Source organism: Pseudorasbora parva, chromosome 13 (genome assembly GCF_024679245.1).
Source record: "Pseudorasbora parva isolate DD20220531a chromosome 13, ASM2467924v1, whole genome shotgun sequence".
Classification (NCBI taxonomy): domain Eukaryota; kingdom Metazoa; phylum Chordata; class Actinopteri; order Cypriniformes; family Gobionidae; genus Pseudorasbora; species Pseudorasbora parva.
In genome coordinates this window covers 23,290,781-23,316,365 of record NC_090184.1, presented here as the reverse complement: position 1 = coordinate 23,316,365, position 25,585 = coordinate 23,290,781, and the positions used below count along the sequence as shown (strand labels likewise).

Sequence of the window (25,585 nt, the reverse complement as noted above, 5' to 3'; positions counted from 1 at the left end):
AAGCAGGCGGTGAGTAAAAGTGCTTCTAATGTCTATGTTATTGGCTATCGTCTTGTAAGTAAACATCCACGATCAACACAATCGTGTATAGTTAATTGATCAATGGAGCATGCAATCTGTGGTGTGTGTTTAAATACATTTGTTTAGCTGACCAATATAGGTGTCAGTTTATTGTAAAACCACCCAAACATAAACCTACGGGACATTCACACAAAGCACATTCAAATGCGCTACTCCATTGTTTTTTCTATACACTAGTCTGACGTGCAAAACCGTTTTGCTTGCTACTGCTAAGGTTTAGTCACATACAATAGTCCATAAACTGAATCATGTCCTCATAAACCACTAGTGAACAAACCAACAAACAAAAGAGTTCACGATCCACATCAGGCACAGGAACCCTTCGATTTGCCATAGGGGGTCAAATATTTCAGTTCAGGGTTCTTCTGTTTGGCCTGCCTTTGGCACCAAGAGTTTTTCTAAGTTTATCCATGCACCATGAGGGTGTTACCATACCTGAACAACTTCACCACAGCAAGTAATAGATCAAGCTCGTCACCTGACATGTCACAGCTTTGGGGATTACTGTGAACTGGGACAAATGCAAGCTTGTTCTGACACAGTCCACTAGTTACATAGGCCTTGCTCTAAACTCTGTTACAATTGGGTGGGTCACACTCAGCACTATGTGGTTCTCTTGAGGCTCTTGGGGAAGCTTACAGTAGCAACAGCTGTAGTACCACTTGGTTATTGTGGCTCAGGCCATTCCTGCGTTGACTCATCCAAAAAAACGACACAACGCCAGTGTCTGATGCAAGACGGATACACAAAGATTAGAGTCAACTCTATGCATGCAAGCCCTAGCAACTTGGTCACATCTGCGTTTTCTCCTCACAGGAGTTCCATTAGGGTCTTGTTATGGAACTGTCAGTGGTGTTCCTTACCCTTTTGCATTTTTAGACTGTTCTCAAGGGAAAGCATGGCTTGGTGTGCATCTCACTGCCCTTGTTGGTTTTCCCTGATGTACGAACAAGGGTCTCTGGGTCTGGATGCGTTAGCCACGACTGGCAGGAAATTATGCTTTATGCTTTTTTCCCGTTACCACTGATTTGGGAAAACACTGTGTCGGGTGCGCACCTGCGGGAACTGTCTAATGTTAATGGCTCCTCATTGGCCTGCAAGGTCGTGGTTTCAGACACTTCTTCCAGTCTTAATAGGGCCTACTTGTCATCTGGCGAACAGACCGGACCTATTGAGTCAGTTAGGAGGGAGAGTTTGGCACATGTTTTAAATGCGTGTGCTCAGTTTATGCGCAAGTTGTATCCATTTAAATCGAGGGTATTTTTTGTTGGTGTTGTGCATTTTAGATTTCTTGCAACATGTTTCGTAGCTTTGGATGTTCTGCACCTACACTTAAGGTGTATGTGGTGGCTTTGTAAGCTTAGAGGTCAGAGTTTGCCGCTTCTTCACTTGGGTCTGCTCTGAACGGCTGATTGTTGCCTTCTTGAAAAGAGCTAATAGTCACTGTCCTCCACGGGTGGCCCAGAGTCCAATATGGGATTTGAGTATGGATCTTAGTTCCCTGTGTCCGCCCCCATTCAAGCCAATTTTGGAGTCAGACATTAAGTGGCTGTCATTCAAGACTGCCTTTCTCTTGGCAATTATAACAGCAAAGAGTGTGAATAAACTCCATGCATTGTCTGTGAGTGTCCCCGGTTTGCGCTGGAGTGCTGACTTTAGTAGCGTCTCATTGTGGCCTAATTGGCATTTCTACCCAAGATCTGGTCTCCACATTTTAGATCAGATCAAGATGACATTTCGTTGGAGCTGTCCAGTTAGGTACTTGAGGACTAACATTGATAGGACAGTAGCCTGGCGTAAGACGGACCAATTGTGTGCTTGTTTGTTTTAGTGAAATGTGCATAAGTACTGCACTTTCTAAACAGAGACTGACACACTGGGTGACGCAGGTTATTTCTACATGTGTATGAATCTGCAAGAAAGTCTGTTCGCTCATCTATTCACTTTCACTCTACACATGCCATGGCAACATCTTGGGCAGCATTCAAAGGGGTGTCACTCTCTGAAATTTGTACAGCAGCAACCTAGGCTTTATGTACATTTTTACGTTTTTACAGATGGAATCTAACTCCCTTGCCAGCAATATGTGCTGCAGTGCTTTCTGCCTGCCCGGATGCTTCTCAGGGGGATCCCTCATGAGTGCGTAGGTATTCGTCTTCAACTAGTGCTCTCAGCACTGCCTCTAGCAGTCTGGAGCAAATGGAATTAGAATGCTAGTTACAAAGGTAGTTGTGGTACACTGTAACTACGTGGAAGACAGCGTCTCTTGGTCACTCTGTATTGTGAGAATGATGTCACACGGTGTCAAAAATCTGATTCTCGATCAAGTGTGTGAGTTTTCCACTAGTGCTTTCAGCAGTGCCTCTAGCGGTCTTCCACTTACTCATAGAACCACACACTATTTAACCACACATTTTAAAAATAAGTCACCTGGTTGCCTCAAAGTGAGTTAATACAATGAACATTTTTCAGAATCGACAACCTTTATTCAAATATTATTAAAAGATTTTGTAAGCATATTGGGTAATTGTGTGTTTTATTTGTGATGACGCATTGAAACATGCCAAATTGTGCTATTTTCATGATTTATCCATTTTTTATATGGTTCAGATACAATAATATTTAGAGTTTCTTTTTATTAAACCAATTTCCTTCATTGTATCAACTCAACATTTTAATTTCAATAAACTCAAAATGTAAAGGCAACCAGGTTACTTACTTTTTAAGTTAAACCAACTGAATTCTTTTTACAGTGCAGTTACCTTTGTAACTAGCGATTTTATTTTCCAGAAAATAAAATATTCGGATTGCGTGTCAAACTGCCAAACTGCTAAAATTATGTGACATTGGCCATCCGAATCATGAATCGAGGCGCTGATTCATAACTGTTTGAATCTTTATTTGAGGATTGAAAACAAACCAGGAAGAGAAGACAATGCTGAATAAAGTAAAGTAAATAATGCTACCGTAGATTTTGTGATTTTTGGACCAAAATGTATTTTTTTATGCTTCAAGAGATTCTAATTAACTAACTGATGTCACATATGGACTACTTTGATGATGTTTTTATTACCTTTCTGGACATGGACAGTAAAGTGTGCATTCACTTTCATGAAGGAACATGAAACATTGGGGCTGGCAGTTGGGGACGGCAGTGGCTCAGTGATTCATGTAGGTTGTCTACAAACCGAAAGGTTGGTGGTTCAATACCTGGTTCCACCTGACCAAGTGTCGAAGTGTCCATGAGCAAGACACCTAACCCCAGCTGCTCCCGACGAGCTGGATGGTGCCTTACATGGTTGACATCGCCGTCAGTGTATGAATGGGTGAATGTGAGGCAAAATGTAAAATGCTTTGGATGGCCATAGGATCTGTTAAAAGCGCTATATAGAAATGCAGTCCAAGGAACAGTAAAGCTCTCGGACTAAATATAAAATAACTTAAACTGTGTTCTGAAGATGAACGGAGGTTTTATGGGTGTGGAACGACATTAATGACATACATTTTTGGGTGAACTAACCTTTTAAGAACTTTTTGATATTTAGACTGGAAACATAAAAAATACTAAAGTGTTTTTGTTTGCAAGTCACAATTTTTATTCTCTATGTAAATACATCTCACAGTCAACAAACTTTTGTAGATGTAAAACCCGGACAACTGTCGTACAGCAGGCTTTCTGCAATAGTCGGTGTTGTTACATCACTTACCCATCGCTGTATTTTATGAAGTGATGAGAATACTTTTTGTGTGCAAAAATAAACAAAAATAACGTCTATTTAACAATTTCAAACTTGAAGTTGTAAAACCTAGAGCTTGACTGTCGTACAGTCTGACATTAATGACAACTGAGATCCTACAGTGTGACATTGCTTACAGCGAGGATCATGTTCATACAGTCTGACAAGCAACTATCGTAAAGGACTATTATAAATGATACAGTGTGCACCCGGCATAGACAAAAAAAAGTTTCAAATTCTCGAAATTCTTCGATGGAAAATCTCAAAACAATCCTACAACCGTTACACTATAGGAATTATAAAACAAAAAGCATGTAATACTCACAGCATTCTAGAAACTGCTTTAGCCTCTCGAACACTGCATTGAGGAAGCCCTAAGGAAGGAGACAGAGATAGTGAATGAAACATCGGTTATCAGGTGTGGTTAGTGACTTTAAGATCATGCCGCTGACAACATCTAGGTTTTCATGTTGAGGCAGCTTTGGCAGGAAGCCCCAGGCAATCTTAACTCAGGTTGGGGAAGGACAGGCTGTTTACGTGGTGCGTCGGATGAGAGATTTAGAGAGTGCCTGCCGTGCCAGGACACAATCATAGAATGGTCGTTAAATAGATGGAACGAGTTTGATCAACACCGGGCACAAGTAACACTCTGCTGGCAGATGGAAATTTCTGCACCACAAACAGTAAATTACAGCTGTAAATTTGCTCTTAACACTATAAATAATGGGATAATTGACAGTCATTTTAGCACTATAAATGAAGTGAAAAGGCAACAGTGTGCATTTTAATATACATTGAATTTCTTTATGCCTTAAGCTGCACTATATACTGATAAACACCAACATCAGACAAAGGCAGCATTTGTGGGATGCACATCCAGGCCACAAAGCTCCCGTTCCGCCACATCCCAAAAACGCTCTATTGGGTTGTGATCTGGTGACTGTGGGGGCCATTTTAGTACAGTGAACTCATTGTCATGTTCAAGAAACCAATCTGAAATGATTCAAGCTTTGTGACACGGTGCATTATCTTGCTGGAAGTAGCCATCAGAGGATGGGTACAAGATGGTCATAAAGGGATGGACATGGTCAGAAACAATGGTCAGATAGGATGTGGTATTTAAACGATAGCCAATTGGGACTAAGGGGCCTAAAGTGTGCCAAGAAATCGTCCCCCAAATCATTACACCACCACCACCAGCCTGCACAGTGGTAACAAGGCATCATGGATCCACTGCTTTACCATCTGAATGTCTCAACAGAAATTGAGACTCAGACCAAGCAACATTTTTCCAGTCTTCAACTGTCCAATTTTGGTGAGCTTGTGCAAATTGTAGCCTCTTTTTCCTATTAGTAGTGGAGATGAGTGGTACCCGGTGGGGTCTTCTGCTGTTGTAGCCCATCCGCCTTAATGTTGTGCACAAATGCTTTGCTGCATACCTCGGTTGTAACGAGTGGTTATTTCAGTCAAAGTTGCTCTTCTATCAGCTTGAATCAGTCAGCCCATTCTCCTCTGACCTCTAGCATCAACAAGGCATTTTCGCCCCCAGGACTGCTGCATACTGGATGTTTTTCCCTTTTCACACCATTCTTTGTAAACCCTAGAAATGGTTGTGTGTGAAAATCTCATTAACTGAGCAGATTGTGAAATACTCACAACGGCCCGCCACCAACAACCATGCCATGCTCAAAATTGCTTAAACCATCTTTCTTTCCCATTCTGACATTCAGTTCTGAGTTCAGGAGATTGTCTTGACCAGGACCACACCCCTAAATGCATTGAAGCAACTGCCATGTGATTGGTTGATTAAATAATAGCATTAGAGCAATAGAGAAATTGAACAGGTGTTCCTAATAAACCTTTGATTAGGTAGGTGTGTGTGTGTGTGTGTGTGTGTGTGTGTGTGTGTGTGTGTGTGTGTGTGTGTGTGTGTGTGTGTGTGTGTGTGTGTGTGTGTGTGTGTGTGTGTGTGTGTGTGTGTGTGTGTGTGTGTGTGTGTGTGTGTGTGTATATGCATACCTATATGGATGGGTATGGGCTGGGTATTGACAAAAATGTCACAATTCGATTTGATTTTCGATTTGATTCAATTCAATATTGATTATTTTGGATATATATATCAGGTTGGTACAATACATGGCAAATTTTATCAAGGAAAGCAAATCTCTGAACTAATCCTGTAAACTTTGGGAGTCAGTTTATACTACATTTAGCATACTAAATTAACTGATTTGTATACAAACACTTAAATTACACTAAATGATGTTTTCAATAATAATACAGTTATAATATTAACTTTAAAATTACATAATCCTATTTCTACTCCAATTAGTTTTTTTTTTTAAATATAAATATTTAAATGGTGGCTGTCATTAAAGCTTGCCAAATTTATTCATACATGCATGCATTAAATATTTAAGAACATTAAAAATGACAATGAACAGCATTATGTAATGTGGTGCATATAATTAGCAAAATGCTCCTCTCAAGAGTAAATTTTTCTAGCAGACTAACGAGTTTATGGACACTGGATATGGTTTTTCTGAGGTAAATGTGACGTTACATGACATTCTTTAGAAACCGTTTTACTTGCGTCTTTCTGCGGTTGAAACACTGATTGAGCTATGTAACGATACAGTTTTTGGTAAGTTGTCCTGTATTTTTTAACACACTTTCAGATGCTCATTCATGTTTATTTGACACTGTTATTAAGGTGGAAGAGAAGATCCGTTCATGTGCGTTCCGCGCAGCCGGTTTTCTTGAGCTGAGTTGAGATGGGCAAAGCAATCTCGGGCCGCAACGCCAGAACAGTATATATATTTTTAAAATAAAATAAAAATTAGACACAATTTAAAATCTGAGACTGTGTTACATATCAATAGTCTCAAGCATTAAAATGATTGCAATTTATTGGATGGGAGGTACGTAACAATGTTTATTTCATACATAAACTGAAAACAAGATGACTAAACGATTCTAGGTATTTAAGAATCGATATCGTTTTGTAAAAATAAGAATCGATTAAAACCGAGAAACCAATATTTTTTACCCAGCCACACACACACACACACACACACACACACACACACACACACACACACACACACACACACACACACACACACACACACACACACACACACACACACACACACACACACACACACACACACACACACACACACACACACACATACACACATTATATATAAAAACACAAAAAAAATCTATAAATCCTATACATTCAATTTACATGCTCTATGCAAAATTTAATTGACATAAGTTAAAGCAACAGTTATGAGTATATGTATCTTATTTTATATTTGATGGATTTTTTTTCCTCAATGGGAAAGAGAATGGCATTACCACTGGTAAGATGATTTAGTCTCATTCCTATTAATTATGGTGTTGAGCTGAAGGGTGCAACACTAAGCACAGTTTCATCTGCTGTGGGCCATATCTGTGGCAAAACCGAGACTGCTCGACTGCCTTTTATGAAATATATTGATGTTCACTTGTTTCTTATGCCATTTGAAGCAGTGAACATATAAGCACCCTGTGATGAAAAAACTCACAGGTGGCTGAACACCCTGTGAAGTCAACTTCGGACACTGGGCATCAGTCAAAGACAGACTGAAGATGCTCTGTGTTTGATAGGGATGGAGCAACGAGCATGAGGAGGATTGGGGGAAAGGATTGGGATATTTTATGACAGTGACTCTCAGGCTTTGAGCTGAAATACAACATTAAAGTCCAAAAGACTCCAGAGAGACAAGAGAGCTACAGCCCTACTGGGAGATCACTGGTTCTCTGTAGCTTGATGGTTGATTGATAGTCAGAGCCAGCAGCTCAATTAAAATATTCTCTTTTGAGTTGTCTTACCTCCAGAAGGGATCAATAATGGTGCCATCATCATTTCCTTTACTGCAACTAATAAGTTCAAATTCAAAACAGCAGTTGCATAGGCTCCAGAGATTTAGTTGTCCTGACAGTCTAACAAATGGACTGCAAGATCAGGGGTTTAATAAAAAAATAATTATAAAAAGAATGTGGGATCTTCTTTTAAGCCGAAAGGGAAGAAATGGAAACATCATATTCATTTTGAATATGCTGTGAATATTTAAAATGTATCACCCAGTCCTACTATACAGAAAAATAATCTTATGCTTTATAAAGACATTTTGTGTATATGAAATAATCCTAACTAAATGTTCTTTGAGACTAAAAAAGACATCTATGACATAAAATCTTTTCTGCAGTGCACCAACAAAGCTACAAAACTTTTTCTTTCACTCATTGTTTTCTGGCAATTTAATTTTTGTTTTCAAAGACCCATTAAGGTTTAGGATGGATCGCAACAATGTAATCTGAAAATCATCTCTGATAAGCAAACTCCCACAGATGCATTAAGAGATGAAGGGACCATATGGGTTTCCTGCAGAGGCTGGATTCACTTCAGAGTGTGCTTTTTGCCGGCAAATTGTCCTTGCATTCAGATTGCATCGTTACAAAACTCCCATTTAACCAATTTAAATACTAAAACGTGAACAAATACATCACTCTTATTTCATGTGTCAGAGCAAGGCAGAAAATGTTGTGTTTAAAGGAGGGATTTACTGATGTTTTATGCACAACTACCTCAGGATATATGTAATGCATTAAATATTCATACTGACCTGTTTTTTTTCCTCGACCCCATCTTGCACTTGAGAATGAGCACCTTATTTATGTGCAATGATTTATTTTTTATGTCAGAACACCAACATCATACTTTTTAGGTTATTTTACTTGCACACAACTACTCAGTTTCCAAATTTAACCTGACTTTCCTTTGAAAAGTAGAGATTGTAATTCCTGTAAGTTGCGAGGTGGGTCCTCCATGGATCAGACTTGTTTGTTCAGCACATCCCACAGATGCTCGATTGGATTGACATTTGGGGAATTTGGAGGCCAAGTCAACACCTCAAACTCATTGTTGTGCTCCTAAACCATTTCTGGACCATTTTTTTGCTTTGTGGCAAGGCACATAATCCTGCTAAAAGAGGCCACAGCCACCAAAGAATAACATTTCCATGCAAAGGTGTACATGGTCTGCGACAATGCTTAGGTAGGCGGTACAAAGTAACCATCCACATGGATAGCAGGACTTTTTTCCAGCTGAACATTGCCCTAAGCATCACACTGCCTCTACCGGCTTGCCTTCTTTCCAAAGTGCATCTTGGTGCCATGTGTTCCCCAGGTAAGTGACGCACACAAGCACCTGGCCAGCCACGTCAGACCAAGCCACCTTCTTCCATCCTTCTTCCATCCGGTCCAGTTCTGATACTCACATGCCCACTGTTGGTGCTATCAGTGGTGGACAGGGGTCAGCATGGGCACCCCGACTGGTCTGCGGCTATGAATTCTGAAACCTTTCAAACAGAACCAGCATTAACTTCTTGAACAATTTGACCTACAGTAGCTCGCCGGTTTGATCGACCACACAGGCCAGCCTTCACTCTCCATGTGCATCAATGAGCATTGGAAGCCCATGACCCTGTCGCTGGTTGACCACTGTTCCTTCATTGGACCACTTTTGATGGATACTAACACTGCAGACTGGGAACACCCCACAGGAGCTGCTGTTTTGGAGATGCTCTGACCCAGTTGTCTAGCCATCACAATTTGGCCCTTCTCAAACTCGCTCAAATCCTTACACTTGCCTATTTTTCCTGCTTCTAACACATCAATTTGAGGACAAAATGTTTACTTACTGCCTAATAAATCCCACCAACTAACAGGTGACATGATGAGATAATCAGTGTATATACAGTGGGTACGGAAAGTATTCAGACCCCATTACATTTTTCACTGTTATATTGCAGCCATTTGCTAAGATCATTTAAGTTCATTTTTCTTTCTCATGAATGTTCACACAGCACCCCATATTGACAGAAAAACACAGAATTGTTGACATTTTGCAGGTATTTATTTAAAATTGAAATATCACATGGTCCTAAGTATTCAGACCCTTTGCTGACACTGATATATTTAACTCAGGTTTTTTCCATTTCTTCTGATCATCCTTGGGATGGTTCTACACCTACATTTAAGTCCAGCTGTGTTTTATTATACTGACTGGACTTGACTGGAGGAAAGCCACAAACCTGCCTATATAAGACCTTACAGCTCACAGTGCATGTCAGAGCAAATGAACATCAAGAGTTTAAAGGAACTGCCTGAAGATCTTAGATACAGAATTGCGGCATGGCACAGATTTTGGGACGACCAGAACCTTTCCTAGAGCTGGCCGTCCGCCCAAACTGAGAGAGGGGTAAAGATGCAGTCAGGAGATGGGATAAAGTTGTAGAAAGTCAATCATCACTGCTGCCCTCCACCAGTCGGGGCTTTATGGCAGAGTGGCCTAACGGAAGCCTGTCCTCTTTTTAGTTTGCTAAAAAACACCTGAAGGATGACACCAAGATGGTGAGAAATAAGATTCTCTGGTCTGATGAGACCAAGATATAACTTTTTGGCCTTTATTCTAAGCGGGTATGTGTGAAGGAAATGAGGTACTGCTCATCATCTGTCCAATACAGTCCCTAAAATAAAGCATGGTGGTGGCAGCATCATGCTGTGGAGATGTTTTTTTAGCTGCAGGTACAGGACTTAATCCTTAAGAGTTTTTTTCCTAAAACGTTCGATTTTGACATCTTAATTTCAAAAGGCTATATCTTAAAAGTGATAAAAGATAGAAACTTTCTGTAAATTAGAGAAATATTAAGGAGGACTCAAAGTCCTAATCTAAGTTGCATATTATGACGTCATATGGTGGTGGCAATCTTGGATTATAGAATTTTCTTGGATTATAGAATTTTCATGAAAAGCCACATGTTTAAATGATACAATGCAGCACTTCTTTCCCCCCAAAATGTCCCTCATCTTCTGTGCTATATTGCACAATACTGAATGTTCAGGTAAACATTAAATAGTAAACAAACTGTGTAAATCAATACTAATAAATGGTAGAAACAAATCGAATGCATATCGGTTTGCCTTTTGCTGTAGAGATTTTCCATTTACAACAAACAGTAGGCACTCTGATTCCATATATTATATATTATGCATAGTAGCCCCTGCCCCATGTCACATCAGATCTGCCTTGCACGCACATCGAGCGTGCACGGCCACGACCACGTGAGGATTAGTTTCACTTTCAGAATCACCGTCATCTCATATTCCCCTTCAGAATCAGGGTCCGTGAATAGAAAACCCAACACTTCATTGAGGGTAAGCTTTATTGATGCCATTAGAAAATAATAATAGTAATAATAATCTAATGCAAATACTCGCTGACGTTGACAATGCTCTGATAAAACAGCTCACTCACACGTCAGCTCCGCTTTTGTTTGCTCTGATTCAATGCGCTCTTGCTCGAAGATTTTGTATAGAATCATGATGTTTTTATAAGTCGGGGATGAAGTTAGATATGTCTGCCATCTATTGGAGGGGAGGTTGAATGAAATGTGACACCCTATTTTACAAAATCGGCTGTTTTATTCAGTGACGTATCTTGCCAAGCAAACTCGACCGTGGCGCCTAGAGGGTTATGTGATTTTAGCAAATGGCTGCAATATAACAAAGAGTGAAAAATTGAAGGGGGTCTGAATACTTTCCGTACCCAATGTATATAGACAATTCAGATTCATTTTCACAAGCGTGTTTGCTCATATTTACCAAGAGTACCAATATTAGACTGTATGTGTGTGTGTATATATATATATATATATATATATATCTACACACATACATACATACACATACATAGTATATATATATATATATATATATATATATATATACACACATACATACATACATAGTATATATATATATATATATATATATATATATATATATATATATGAAATATATATATATATATATATATATATGTGTGTGTGTGTGTGTGTGTGTGTGTGTGTGTATAATATGAGGATAATTATTATCTGTCTCTGCTATTATATATGAATTATGATACATTATGTATTACTTTGTAATACTTAAAAGCTCACCATGACTTCCATGTTGTTATGTGGCTCGACAAATCCATGCACAGTAAGCTTCCGAAGAACTGCAAGTGGAACAAAACAATCAATACAAAACCATTAGATCTTAGAGATTTTAAATTACTAGTACTGAGTAATATTACCATATACGCTGAATGAGGCAGAAGTAAAAGCCTTAATGCAACCATACATGCTTAGTCTACTGCTAAATAAATATAATAGTTAACTTAATTCACTACCATATACCGTAAAAATACCATATACCGCAAGTTCTAAACTGCTTACCATTTCTTTTAATGTCTTTATTTTAAAGCATATTTTGTCTTCACTAACACATAAGAAATAATCCTGCAGAGTAACTAAACAAAAAAAAGTAAACGTATTCCAGATATTCTCACAGTTAATAGTCAAAAAATCATTCATTATTCAGGTCAAGTACTAATAGGTAATAAAAAATACTTATTATTAGACATTATAAGGCATTATAAAAAGGCATTATTATTAATTTGATTTATATTGATATTGGATTGATTTGTTCAACTCTATTTTCTCACAAAATAATACATTAATGCTGATTCAATGAGTTTGCCTGACAAACAGGCCAGTAATTCAAATTAGCAGTACTGTTTCAATTTTACTCTCTGTTCAAGTTCGATTATGGAGGGCTTAAAGCTACTAAAATTATCCAGCAAGAGCAGTGAGTGGTTTGCAACATTAACTCAACCAGTGTCTGAGCTTTTAATGTGTAGTCTGTAATCTGCAGCAGTTGTAATTGGGATAGTTTCTAAGAAGCAATAAGTGTTTCAGCATGGTCCATGTGTGTGTCTGTACCTTTCAGAGAGAGCAGAGTACGCTCCAGGGAGCTAAGAGCAGTCTGTTGGTCTCCAGCGTAGATCTGCTGTAGGAATGTGTCCGTGTGATGATTCCACAGAGAGCAGGCAAAGCTATAGATGCTTGACGCCAGCTAAAAAAAAACAAAAACAGAAAGACAATAACAGAGCGACTAAATTAGTATTTCATGACCCTTTTGTTCGGAAAGGACAGAGCTTCAATTTTATTGAAATATAGCCGCTTTATTTAATTTAAAGCACTCACTACCCTAACTTTACTTTGGTGGACCAAAGACAGATAAATACATTACCCAATGCTACTACTGTGCATAAGCTGCAGGATTGCCCAAAATGCTTTTCTTCATGAGGGAGAAATTCACATTTTTCTATCTTCTTGCACTTCTGGGCCTACAGCGGATCTAGAGGATGCTGCATCAGCACTTTAAAGAATCTCAACAGAAATCGAGACTCATCAGACCAGGCAACATTTTTCCAGTCTTCAATTGTCCAAATTTGGTTAACTTGTGCAAATTGTAGCCTCTTTTTCCTATTTGTAGTGGAGATGAGTGGTACCCGGTGGGGTCTTCTGCTGTTGTAGCCCATCCGCCTCAAGGTTGTGCGTGTTGTGGCTTCACAAATGCTTTGCTGCATACCTCGGTTGTAACGAGTGGATATTTCAGTCAAAGTTGCTCTTCTGTCAGCTTGAATCAGTCGGCCCATTCTCCTCTGACCTCTAGCATCAACAAGATATTTTCACCCACAGGACTGCCACATACTGGATGTTTTTCCCTTTTCACACTATTCTTTGTAAACCCTAGAAATGGTTGGGTGAAAATCCTAGTAACTGAGCAGATTGTGAAATACTCAGACCGGCCCGTCTGGCACCAACAACCATGCCACGCTCTAAATTGCTTAAATCATCTTTCTTTCCCATTCTGACATTCAGTTTGGAGTTCAGGAGATTGTCTTGACCAGGATCACACCCCTAAATGCATTGAAGCGAGAGAGAGAGAGAGGGAGAGGGAGAGAGAGAGAGAGAGAGAGAGAGAGAGAGAGAGAGAGAGAGAGAGAGAGAGAGAGAGAGAGAGAGAGAGAGAGAGAGAGAGAGAGAGAGAGAGAGAGAGAGAGAGAGAGAGAGAGAGAGAGAGAAGAGAGAGAGAGAGAGAGAGAGAGAGAGAGAGAGAGAGAGAGAGAGAGAGAGAGAGAGAGAGAGAGAGAGAGAGAGAGAGAGAGAGAGAGAGAGAGAGAGAGAGAATGTGACCACAATTTGTGCCATGCGGAATGTTGGTCCACTCCTCAATGGCTGTGCGAAGTTGCTGGATATTGGCAGAAACTGGAATGTGCTGTCGTATACGCTGATCCAGAGCATCCTAAACATGCTCAATATGTGACATGTCCGGTGAGTATGCTGTACATGCAAGAACTGGGATGATTTTTAGCTTTCAGGAATTGTGTATGCATTCCAGGGACCATGCATTATAATGCTGCAACATGAGGTGATGGTCGTGGTTGTATGGCACAACAGTGAACTTCAGGTTGTCATCATGGTGTCTCTGTCCATTCAAAATGCCATTAATAAAATGCACTTGTGTTCGTTGTCCATAATTTACACCAGCCCATATTATAACCCCACCTCCACTATGGGCCACTTGATCCACGCTCATCCACATGACGCCATGCATGCTGTCCGCCATCTGCCCTGTACAGTGATTCATCCGTGAAGAGAACACCTCTTTAATCGAATGTGAACATTTGCCCACTCAAGTCATTTACGTGACGACAAAAAGCAGTCAGGTCGAGACCCCAATGAGGAGGACGAGCATGCAGAGGAGCTTCCCTGAGATGGTTTCTGACAGTTTGTGCAGAAATTCTTTGGTTATGGTTGCAGCAAACGGCGTATGGTATAGAAATGAACATTCAATTCACGGGCAACAGCTCTAGTGGACATTCCTGCTTATACAATTGCATGCTCCCTCAAAACTTGTGACATCTGTGTCATTGTGCTGTGTGATGAAACTGCACATTTAAGGCCCCGTTTTGTGTGTACAGCCAATCCGTATATATTGTGAAACGGTGATGTCATCACACTATGTCTAGCATGCTAAAAGACTAAATGTGCCGTATTTGAATACGGGGTACGGTAGGGGTTTAGGGTTGGGGTAGGTGTAGGCGTTAATAAAACACATCTGTTAAGTAGCCAATGTATTTATTGTTATTTTATTGTGAGATTTTGCCTCACCTCCTACCACTGCCAGCCACAACTCTTCTTCTCTGTTTTTAGTGCATTTCTCTGGCAGAATTACAGCGCCACACTGGCCTGGCATGTATACTACATCGTTTTGAGTCGGTTTCAGTATCAGTGTGGACGGGGCCTTAGAGTGTCCTTTTATTGTGGCACAGCTGTGCAATGATCATGCTGTCCAATCAGCATCTTGATATACCACACCTGTGAGGCGGATGGATTATCTCGGCAAAGGATAAGTGCTCACTAACACATATTTAGACATATTTGTGAACAATATTTGAGAGAAATAGGCTTTTTGTGTACATAGAAAAAAGTCTTAGATCTTTTGAGTTTAGCTCATGAAAAATGGGAGAAAAGTGTGGCGTTTATAATTTTGCTCAGTGTGGTTCTTAAAGGGGGGGTGAAACATCTCATGTCAATCTTGAGTACCTATAGAGTAGTTTTGCATCCTTCATATCTCCGAAAAATCTTTAGTTTTATAATATTTGTAAAAGAAAGATAGGCTGTACCGAGTCTTTCCGGAAAAAAACGAGCAGATAGAGGCGTATCGTGTGGGCGGAGCTAAAGAATCACGAGCGCGCGCAGCTATTGCATGAGAGCGTCTGAAAGCTGTGACATCCTCAAGCGTGGTAAAGAAAACGTTACCTTAAATAAACCATGGCTATTAATGAGATTCAACTAATACATATATGATCCAGAATCAGATCCGGAGGCTGAAATAAATTGAACAGGAGAAGACGCAACAGCAGGACGTCCATCTCTGTGGTATGTACTGTATTTAGTGGCTTGTCAAAATTTGTATGGGTTTGCTCTTGATTTATGATGACATGATTTGGTTTATGGACTATTGTTTGCGAATAAACCTTAGCAGTAGCAAGCAAAACGGTTTTGCGTCAGACTAGTGTATAGAAAAACAAGGAGTGGCGCATTTGAATGACGAAGCACGCTTTGTGTGAACGTCACCTAGGTTTATGTTTGAAAAAAACTCTCCAAAACTTGTGAGAAACCAGAAGGACTATTTTTGACACAGAAATACTTCATCAAACGTCCAACTTAGTGTTTGAAACTTTAAAAATCCAAGAATCCAAGTCTTTAACAGTGTAAAAAGCTCAGTATGCATGAAACAGCATTTCACACCCCCTTTAAACAGTTCTGTTACCTACCTTTCATCATAGTCATGTATTCAGACGGACCAATAAACTAAATTAATAATACATTTAAAATACATAAACTTTGTTTAAAGGTTTGGAGTCAGTACAGTTAATTAATGTATTAATACAAGACATAATACATAGATAATAAAATAAGTGAATAATGATGCAGTGTCTTAAAGCTAGGGCATTGTTTTTATAGACACAAGATTTAAGATCTATAATAAAATAATTCATAACTCAATCAAATCATTATTTCATGCCCGTGTAGCCTATTTATTCAAAGGGTAAGCAGCTGTGTAATTAGCAGAATAATGTACAGTCAGTCGTTTTGTTTTGTTTTTTGTTTTTGCGATAAACAGATGAGATCAACATTCACTCAGCAGCACCCAAATATTTCAAATATTTCATATTTCTTTTCTTTTTTTTTCTTTTAAAGCCATTTCAGGCATTAAGCATCAACATACATTTCCATTTAGGAAAAGCAAAAATAGAAACATGATCAACAACAAAAAAACACTAAACACAAACTGGCTAACCAAAAAACCAACACACACTATGAAGAAAACTGTGATTCATTCATATAGTTCACATTACAGAATCATCCAGTGCACAGTGAAAAACAGTTTCTTCATAGCTTTAGGACAGTGAGACGTCAGCAGTTATATCTTCCACGGTTCATTTAAAGATATTCTTAAACCACCAGAGAGGACGCGAACACGTCATCAAAGACTGCGGCACAGAACACTTTCCTTGAAGAGCACTTCAGAGGAACTGCCAGACATGAACAAAAACTCAATCTCTTTTCTGCTTTGCAGATGATGATTAGCATTAATTACATATATGAGATGCATAATAAATGACTTTGTGTATAATGATAAATGGCATTTTCAGGGGAGGAAACAATGCAATGATGATTACTTGAAAGAAAGTACAATTCAATTGCTATCAACTATTAAATCAGAAATGGCTAAGGCTGTTACTCAGGGCTGGACTGGTAATCTGGCATACCGGGCAAATTTGCACTTTGCAGACGCACTTTGGGCACTTTGAATACCGTTGAATACACTTGAATACACTTTAAATACCGACGCACTTGGGATCGCGAAGAACGGGACCTTTAAATTAATATTGCAGAAAATAAATCACTTTTATAGAGGCTGTTTTCGTATTTTCTACAGGTGTTTACATTTTTTTAACTTAAAAATATAATAGTTTATTATATATGTTTTAGGCCTATATTGTTTTAGAAACCATATAGCCATAATGAGGAGCAAGGTTTTTACAGTCTATGTTTTTTACTCTGTGACTACCATGATCTTACATTTAAATGAAACTGGCCTACAGTTAAACTATGGGGAGAGCGGGGCTGGTTGGGTCAGGGGGTTGGTTGGCACGCAGTTAAATTCCAGTAAACTAAAGGGTGCTGCCACAAAAAAATAACATTAAAATGACTACCATCTTGATCTGAACACATCCATTTACTAAAATCATCCAGCTGTCACTAACTATTGAGGTGAGGACAACTTTTCTATTTTACAGTGTCAAAAAAAAAAAAAATGTAATTAAATTCTCAAGTTCTTTATATTAGTCACCTCATTCTTTGTAATTATCATCTGTGCCAACCAACCCCGTTGCATGTGCCAACTTGCCCCCATACTGGGGCTGGTTGGCATAAGTGCACAACATGACTTTAATGATGAATAATTAAAAAAAGGAATCATTTGTGAACATCAAATGTATCTGTTGATTAGCTGAGCTCTTAACCTTTCAGTTGTTACTGGTTAGACTTTTTTAACATATAGCATGACTGAGAAATATTACAGAGAGTGAAAAGTGTGCCAACCAACCCCGCTCTCTAAGACAGTTTTAAAGTCTGGATCCCATGAATTAAGGACAAAGCTTTTTTTTCCTCTTTAAAAGTTTTATGATAGATTTAATGAAATTTAATCTATTTTTTAATAGATTTAATGAAATTTAATAGCCTCATGAAAGATAGATATCAGTGTCTTACTTAAATGATGTGTTAACTCTTGAAAAATATGATTGTTCAACCCAAAAATGTGATCATTTACTCACCCTAATGTCATTCCAAACCTAAATGAATTTATTTCTCTGTAGCATAAAATAAAATAATTTGAGTCCGTTTTTTTGTTCATACAATATTCAAATGGTAGCCTAACCAAAATGGCTTGGTTGCCAACATTCTTCAAAACATCTTATTTTGTGTTTTACAGAAGTCATACAGGTTTGGAAGAACACGAGAGTGAATAAATGATGACAGCATTTAAAAGAAGTAAATTTACTTTACTGCATCCTAGCTCAAAATCATCAGTGCTTTACTGCCAAGGCCATTTCTGTGTGACAAAAAAAGTAATATTAAGTTTATCTGCATTTGCAGCAAATTCAATAATATCTATCATTATTTGTCCTTGTCCTAGTTTTATTTATATACTCCAATTTAAGACCCCAACCACAGCAAAAACATTCACGGGGAACTCATGGGCCGGATGTGCTGGGTATGCCAAAGCCGAATTTCAGCCCCAGTCCAGCCCTGCTGTTACTAGAGAAATTTAACTAAAATGCACTTATGGAGAAAAGACTCATATTCTACTAAAGTATTACAGAAGGTGTGTGTAACAGTGAGGTTGAAAAGAACAATTTGAAGTATATACTTAGAACAGGCACACATCTACCCTGACTTGGCCTTCTTATCACTATGGCAACGTCTCTTGACTGACTCCCCTTAGAAAAAGTCGGCTGCACAAAAAATGCACATAGTGTTATAGGCATTAAAAGGTGTGACAAAAGGACATGGCACTTTACACAGACGGGGTGAAAAATATAGGTGTGAAAATATTTTTTTCCTTTTTTCAAAAAATTGTCAGGTGGGGTGAGGGGTAGTTGGGGAATTGCGGTTTGCAACCTACTTGAATACGGTTTAAAACCATCTAGCTAGATATGACTAGCTATAAATCCAACATGAAATATATAGAAAGCTATAATAAATATATTTCATGCTTTAACTGTTTTAACTGTAAAGCTGGAGAGACGATCCATTTCTATGCCACATTGCTTGATATGGGGGCGGCAAGGCAACAGCACTCTGGTGCGCCACAGCAAAGAGCAGCACGATGGTATTTATTGATTGAATTTCATAATACAATTGACAAAATTTTAAAGCTACACTGTGTGATATTTTCCCCCATCTAGCGGTGAAAAGGTATATGACCATCCAAGTGAATAGTTTCTGTTCCTCTCAATTCTGATTTCGTTTTAAATCCTACAGTGGCCGATTTAGTCCAAGATTAACATGGCAATCCCCCTCTTCACATTCGACACGGTGCCATCGAGTGTTAAAACGCGAAAGGCGAAGCCTGAATTTATGGGTATGTCCCTCTTTGGCTAATGTACTTTCAAGATGGAGAAGCAACATGGCGACCAGCATTCGAACCCCTCACCCGTATGTATTTTCAATGGCATATTATAAACCTACGAGAAAACTTTATTACTTGAAAGAAGTAAATATACATTAATGAGCACATATATTTTTGAAAGAACTAAGTGTTTTTAGCTTAGAATAAACTAAAAAAGTTACACAGTGTAGCTTTAAAACTGAAACAAATCATAAGGCCAGATTTATTAACAACTTTTGGCATTAAAAAGACTACTACTTACTGAAAACAAAAAGAGGAAAATAGTGGTTTGAAGAAATTAGGAATAAATTAGTTCTGAAAAGGCATGGGCACAGTTATTTTAGAGGCTAACCTTTTGCATATGCATTTGTAGGCATTTGTCCCTTTCAGGTGTAAAATTTATGGGATGAGAGTGTTTAAATGAATCATGCAAGGTGATTTCCTAAGGATTTACTGGTATTTGGACCATTATTTACTGCCTCAAAAAAGCATGTCTGAAACCAAATGCTAATTTGCACTGCTCTTGGTAGATTACGTAATGCAAATGATCCAACTGTGTCTGTGTTTTTGAATGTGTGGGTCATCAGTAGCTCACGCACATAACTTTCCATCAGTGCTTTTTTTGGATTGCGCTCTTACGCTAATTTGCCCTGATTAGTAAATCTGGCCATTAGTCTCCACTGTGTAGGAACAATCTGAAAGAATCAAAAAGTAGAGTAATTAAGTAATGGTTAACTTTTTAGACTGCACATGGAAAGTGCATTTCTACACATTACATCAGAACTCCAAGGTGTTGCATTACTGTTTATACTGCTTGTTTTGTAAGTTTCCACAACTAAGATCACAAAGAGGCAGTAATCAATATTTATTAAGCTATACTTCACATAAAAACAACATCTTAATTCTTATCACACACTTTCTTAGAAGCAATCAATAATGACTTTCGATTAAGGTCACGGAACATTCCTTTGTCAAATCCAATTCAACAGGATCATATTAAACTGCTGTCAGTGATGCTTTAACACATGAGGTTGTGATCACAGTATACTGTATTTCCCTGGACATACTTTGGTCTTGCACATGTGGCACATCATTTACACCACTGCAATAGCCATAGTGTTGCAGAAGACACAAACGCACCCGACATGTCGCTACAGGCAGAATATCTTGTAAACGGATAGTTGCAGGCAATAGAAATAATATAAAATGGACAGGACAATAAAAAAGGACATCTATGCATTGAAAAGTTACCTTGGTAATTACACAACACAAATTCCCATTTGGTTTTGCACATTGCATTACAGAGAACTGTATACATGTACTTCTAAAAAAAATAGCATGTTGTGATAAAGTTTGTTATTTTCCATAATGTAATGATAACAAATTTAACTTTCATATATTTTAGATTCATTGCACACCAACTGAAATATTTCAGGTCTTTTAATGTTTTAATACTGATGATTTTGGCATACAGCTCATGAAACCCCAAAATTCTCAAAAAATTAGCATATCATGAAAAGATTCTCTAAACGAGCTATTAACCTAATCATCTGAATCAACTAATTAACTCTAAACACCTGCAAAAGATTCCTGAGACTTTTAAAAACTCCCAGCCTGGTTCATTACTCAAAACCGCAATCATGGGTAAGACTGCCGACCCGACCCTGTCCAGAAGGCCATCATTGACACCCTCAAGCGAGAGGGTAAGACACAGAAAGAAATTTCTGAACGAATAGGCTGTTCCGGAAGGAAAGTCTGTGGGAAGGAAAACGCGTGGCAAAATACGCTGCACAACGAGAAGAGGTGACCGGACCCTGAGGAAGATTGTGGAGAAGGACCGATTCCAGACCTTGGGGGACTTGCGGAAGCAGTGGACTGAGTCTGGAGTAGAAACATCCAGAGCCACCGTGCACAGGCGTGCTCAGGAAATGGGCTACAGGTGCTGCATTCCCCAGGTCAAGCCACTTTTGGGCTACAGAGAAGCAGCACTGGACTGTTGCTCAGTGGTCCAAAGTACTTTTTTCGGATGAAAGCTAATTTTGCACGTCATTTGGAAATCAAGGTGCCAGAGTCTGGAGGAAGACTGGGGAGAAGGAAATGCCAAAATGCCTGAAGTCCAGTGTCAAGTACCCACAGTTAGTGATGGTCTGGGGTGCCATGTCAGCTGCTGGTGTTGGTCGATGTACAAGTCCGATGTTTTAGTGATTATAGTTTGGTAGCGTTAGCTTGCAAGTCACCCACTACAACTAACAAGGTAATAAGCCTGCTGTGCGTGAATGTAGTTTATAGATTTACCGCTGTGTTGGGCTTAATGTTATATGGAAGAACTTCGAAGAAGCACGATAATAAATTCCGCGTGGTGAACCTATGATAAGCAGCCCACCCACGTCGCTCTGTTTTATGTCAGAGGGGATCGCCAAAATATCTCCAAACAAATGAAGTTGAGCGAACTAAATTGTCAACGATATCTGTGTCCTCCGAGCTGGTTGTGAGCGCTGACTTTTCTTCACTATTGCTCATTTTTATCTCTCCACTTCATTCCGATCCTCCAAGCCTGTCAGCCACAGACTATAAACAACAGCGCGTGCAGCACCCAGAAGCTTGGTCTGCAATACGCATGTGCAGCATTACGCATAACGAAATTAAAAAAAATGAAAAGTATAAATGAAAATTATATCGTGATAATTATCGTTATCGTTTTATCGCCCAGCCCTAACTTAAGGATAGCGAAAACAGCAGTTCTCATGACACGTTATGTTCAGGCTGTGCAGGGGACGTGAGGACTTTTCATATGTCAACAGTCATGGTTGATGTTTATAATCAGATACCACAACAATTTATTTCAAAATCACTGTACAAAATACAAAAGTTTGTTTGTTCGGCCCATTGCAAGCCAGCCTCGCTCAGCGTCTTAAACTGAAGGAAGGGGCAACCATATTTCTGCAAGCAGTAAGTAGCAATTTATCCACTTATTGACTGTTTAAACGATTTCTGATTAAATTGAAAGTTTCTTAGAGAGACAGCATTGTCTAGATAACGCAAGATGCTATTACAGTAACAATCGGAAACTCCAAGTACCATACAAAACTAAATAGTGTGTCTAATGACAAAGGTCAATATTATTTTGTAATACAAAACACAACCGTATACGTTGCTTACAGATCGCATCCTTCTAGCAAACGTCACCATTTCCATCATATAAGTTAAAGCGACAGTCATTTGACAAGGCTATTCATTTTGTAAAAATATAAGTTATATATTTATAGTTTTGAGAACTGAAGTAGGGCTATGATGATTTTGCATGCTTGTATTTCACAGTACTTCACACTCACTGCATAGCCTACATTGTCACTAACGTTATATAAACATGCAATATCGTTGACTGAATGTCTAAAAGTCAATCCAACTCAAATGGAGATTGATAAAATGCAGCTTACTTGTTTATTGGTGTTTTCAGATCATCCGCGCGAGAGAGAGCTTGTGTGCATATGGTTGCCAGATGTTTAGGTAAAACACTGGATAGTATACATGTTCTTTTCACAGAAAACCAGAAATCTGGCAACCAAGCAAGCACGAACGCTCTCTCATGTGCTGATGATCTGAAAACACCAATAAACAAATAAGCTGCATTTTATCAATATCCATTTGAAATGCTTCGCTGAACAACTGAACTGCTGTGAGCTGCTGAAATAAGCCAATCAGAGCAGAGCTTAACATTAATATTCATTACTCTTCCAAATAAAGCAAAAACAGAGCATTACATCCTAGGGACAATTTCTAGGGTTGTAAATGGACCTGTAAAACTGTATCTGGACAACTTTGGCCCTTAAATAACATACCCCTATGTAGATATTAGATAATAATTTAACATTGATTTAACTCATTCTAGGGCACCTTTAAGTATTTAAACAGTATACAAGTACAAACCTCACATGGAACTGGAACACTAGAAAAACAATCTCCAAGAGATGTGCCTTTGTCACCTCGTTTTAGATGTCCATCACTAAGAACTCATTTATGATCCTTATTTTCGCAAAAGAAGCGCATGAATCTTCTACCTCAATCAGTAGACTGCTACTTGATATATTGCAAAATGCAAATGTTCTTGTTTTGAAAGACGTCAACATCCTCATTTTACAGATGAAAGACCATCTGTAGAATATGCCAAAAGTGTCCAATTTGTGCATCCAAAGACACTTTTTTTCTGCACAATTAGTATAGAAATTTTTATCTACACTGCAAATGCTGTTTACATTTGCCAAAAAGCTCAACATAGTTATTTTCCATTTGTAGTGCAAATGTAGCAACTGTTGGAAAGACCAGGTGGCAAATGATAGTTATCATGAGAGCAAATGATGTGTAGACCGTGAAACACATTTAAAAAAAAAAAAAAAAAAAACCTTTCAACAACATGAGTTTTGTTGTTGTTGCTATTTGTGCATTTATATTGAATGACACTGGCTTGACAAGACAGCCTAGCAACCGGTGAAATGATCAGCAATTACCAAAAGCCAGATAGAAAGTACAGCCATAATAATCATCTGAGAGCACAAGTTCACATTACGGTTATTATAAGAAGCATATAATGTGCTTAATGTACAGTAATTACCAAATTACCATGGAAACGTTTTATTCTAATCTTTTCAGGTACAACATGTCTTGTTTTTAGAAGAATTCTGCATAATCCAATCATTATAGAGCACATTGAGAACACCATACAAAACATGACCTGACCATTAACAGAAGCGGCAGCTTATGTCATGCTACAGGTCAGACGGACCCGCTTCTGCAAACGAAACTGGCACAGTAAAATAAGTAAACAGAGTGTAGCCTCTTAATGGAAACTTGAACATTTCACATACACTCTGGATTTACAGTCAAGAGTTTTACAGTAGTAGTTTTCTCAACAAGTGTGTGTGACATCAACTTCTGCAACAACAACTGAAACTGACAGAGAAAATGATCACAATTGAAGACCAGCAGTGAGGACGAGGAGCTGCTCGGTGCAAGTTGCCCTCGCCCAAAATTGAGGTCAGGGAGTTTTTATTTATTTATTTATTTATTTATTTTATTTATTTATTTTTACTGCTGGTCTAACTTGAAATGGATATACTCCATGATAGATGTGTACGGTCACACACACACACGCACACACACACGCACACACACACACACACACACACACACACACACAGACACACACACAGACACACACACAGACACACACACAGACACACACACGTCTGCTTTACACAAACTAGCGTTTAAGTTTGTCACTTATCCCGCGAATGTCATATATTTAAAAACACTGCACGGTATTGGTTGGGACATGTCCCTGCAGTGCCTACTAAATTCTACACTGTGGCCTGCTTCTGGTGCTGATTAGAACCAGGGCTGAAACTAACAATTATTTTGATGAGCGATTTATCTATTTAAAAAAATTACAACTAGTCGATTAATCTATAAATTATTTTTAAGAATAATGAAACAATTTTCTGTCAGTCAATTAAATCTTTAGGTAACCTACCAAGACGTCTGCCATTAATCTTTCAACATTTTATTATGAAATGTTCTCATAAAATACAAACTGTTAGCCTGACAAGCCAGATCAACATCAAGATGTGTGGTCTGGGAACTCACCATTGACAGGGCTCAATCTGAGAGTTGATAAACGGCTGTCTTTCAAACTCCCTCTGTACGCAATTGGATAGCGCTACAACCAACCAAAGGCAACGTGAAGCGGAGCTAGTTGATAAATAAACTTTCGCTGTATCCGTCGGCAAAACTCTGAACACATCTTCCCTTCTTAAGAATGACTTCAGTGCCGTTCTTTGTTCTTTTCTCAAAGAAAAGCTCACAGAGTTGCAACCAAAGCCGATTCAAAAGACCGGCATTCGCCAGCTTCTTTTTTCTACAGTACCAAAAGTACAGATGGTTCCAAACATTTATGCACTTATGAACCCAAATAGATTATCAGAGAAAATCAGTAATTAAAACAGTAATTTTAAAACTTTCTGTGAGACTTAATTTCACAAAGTGTTAGTGATTCAGCAGTACCATGTCTCTCTCGCCCCCAA

General features: G+C 38.7%; 1 protein-coding gene across 1 annotated transcript in view; it reads right to left on the bottom strand.

The window, feature by feature from the left end:
• Nucleotides 1-25,585, bottom strand: part of ipo11 (importin 11) — a 236,424-nt gene that overhangs the window by 168,023 nt on the left and 42,816 nt on the right. The window contains exons 6-8 of the mRNA XM_067413532.1: nucleotides 12,698-12,830; nucleotides 11,873-11,931; nucleotides 4,144-4,192 (exon numbers count right to left, since the gene is read on the bottom strand). Coding sequence (XP_067269633.1) covers nucleotides 4,144-4,192; nucleotides 11,873-11,931; nucleotides 12,698-12,830 — 241 coding nt within the window. The remainder of the gene's footprint in view (nucleotides 1-4,143; nucleotides 4,193-11,872; nucleotides 11,932-12,697; nucleotides 12,831-25,585) is intronic.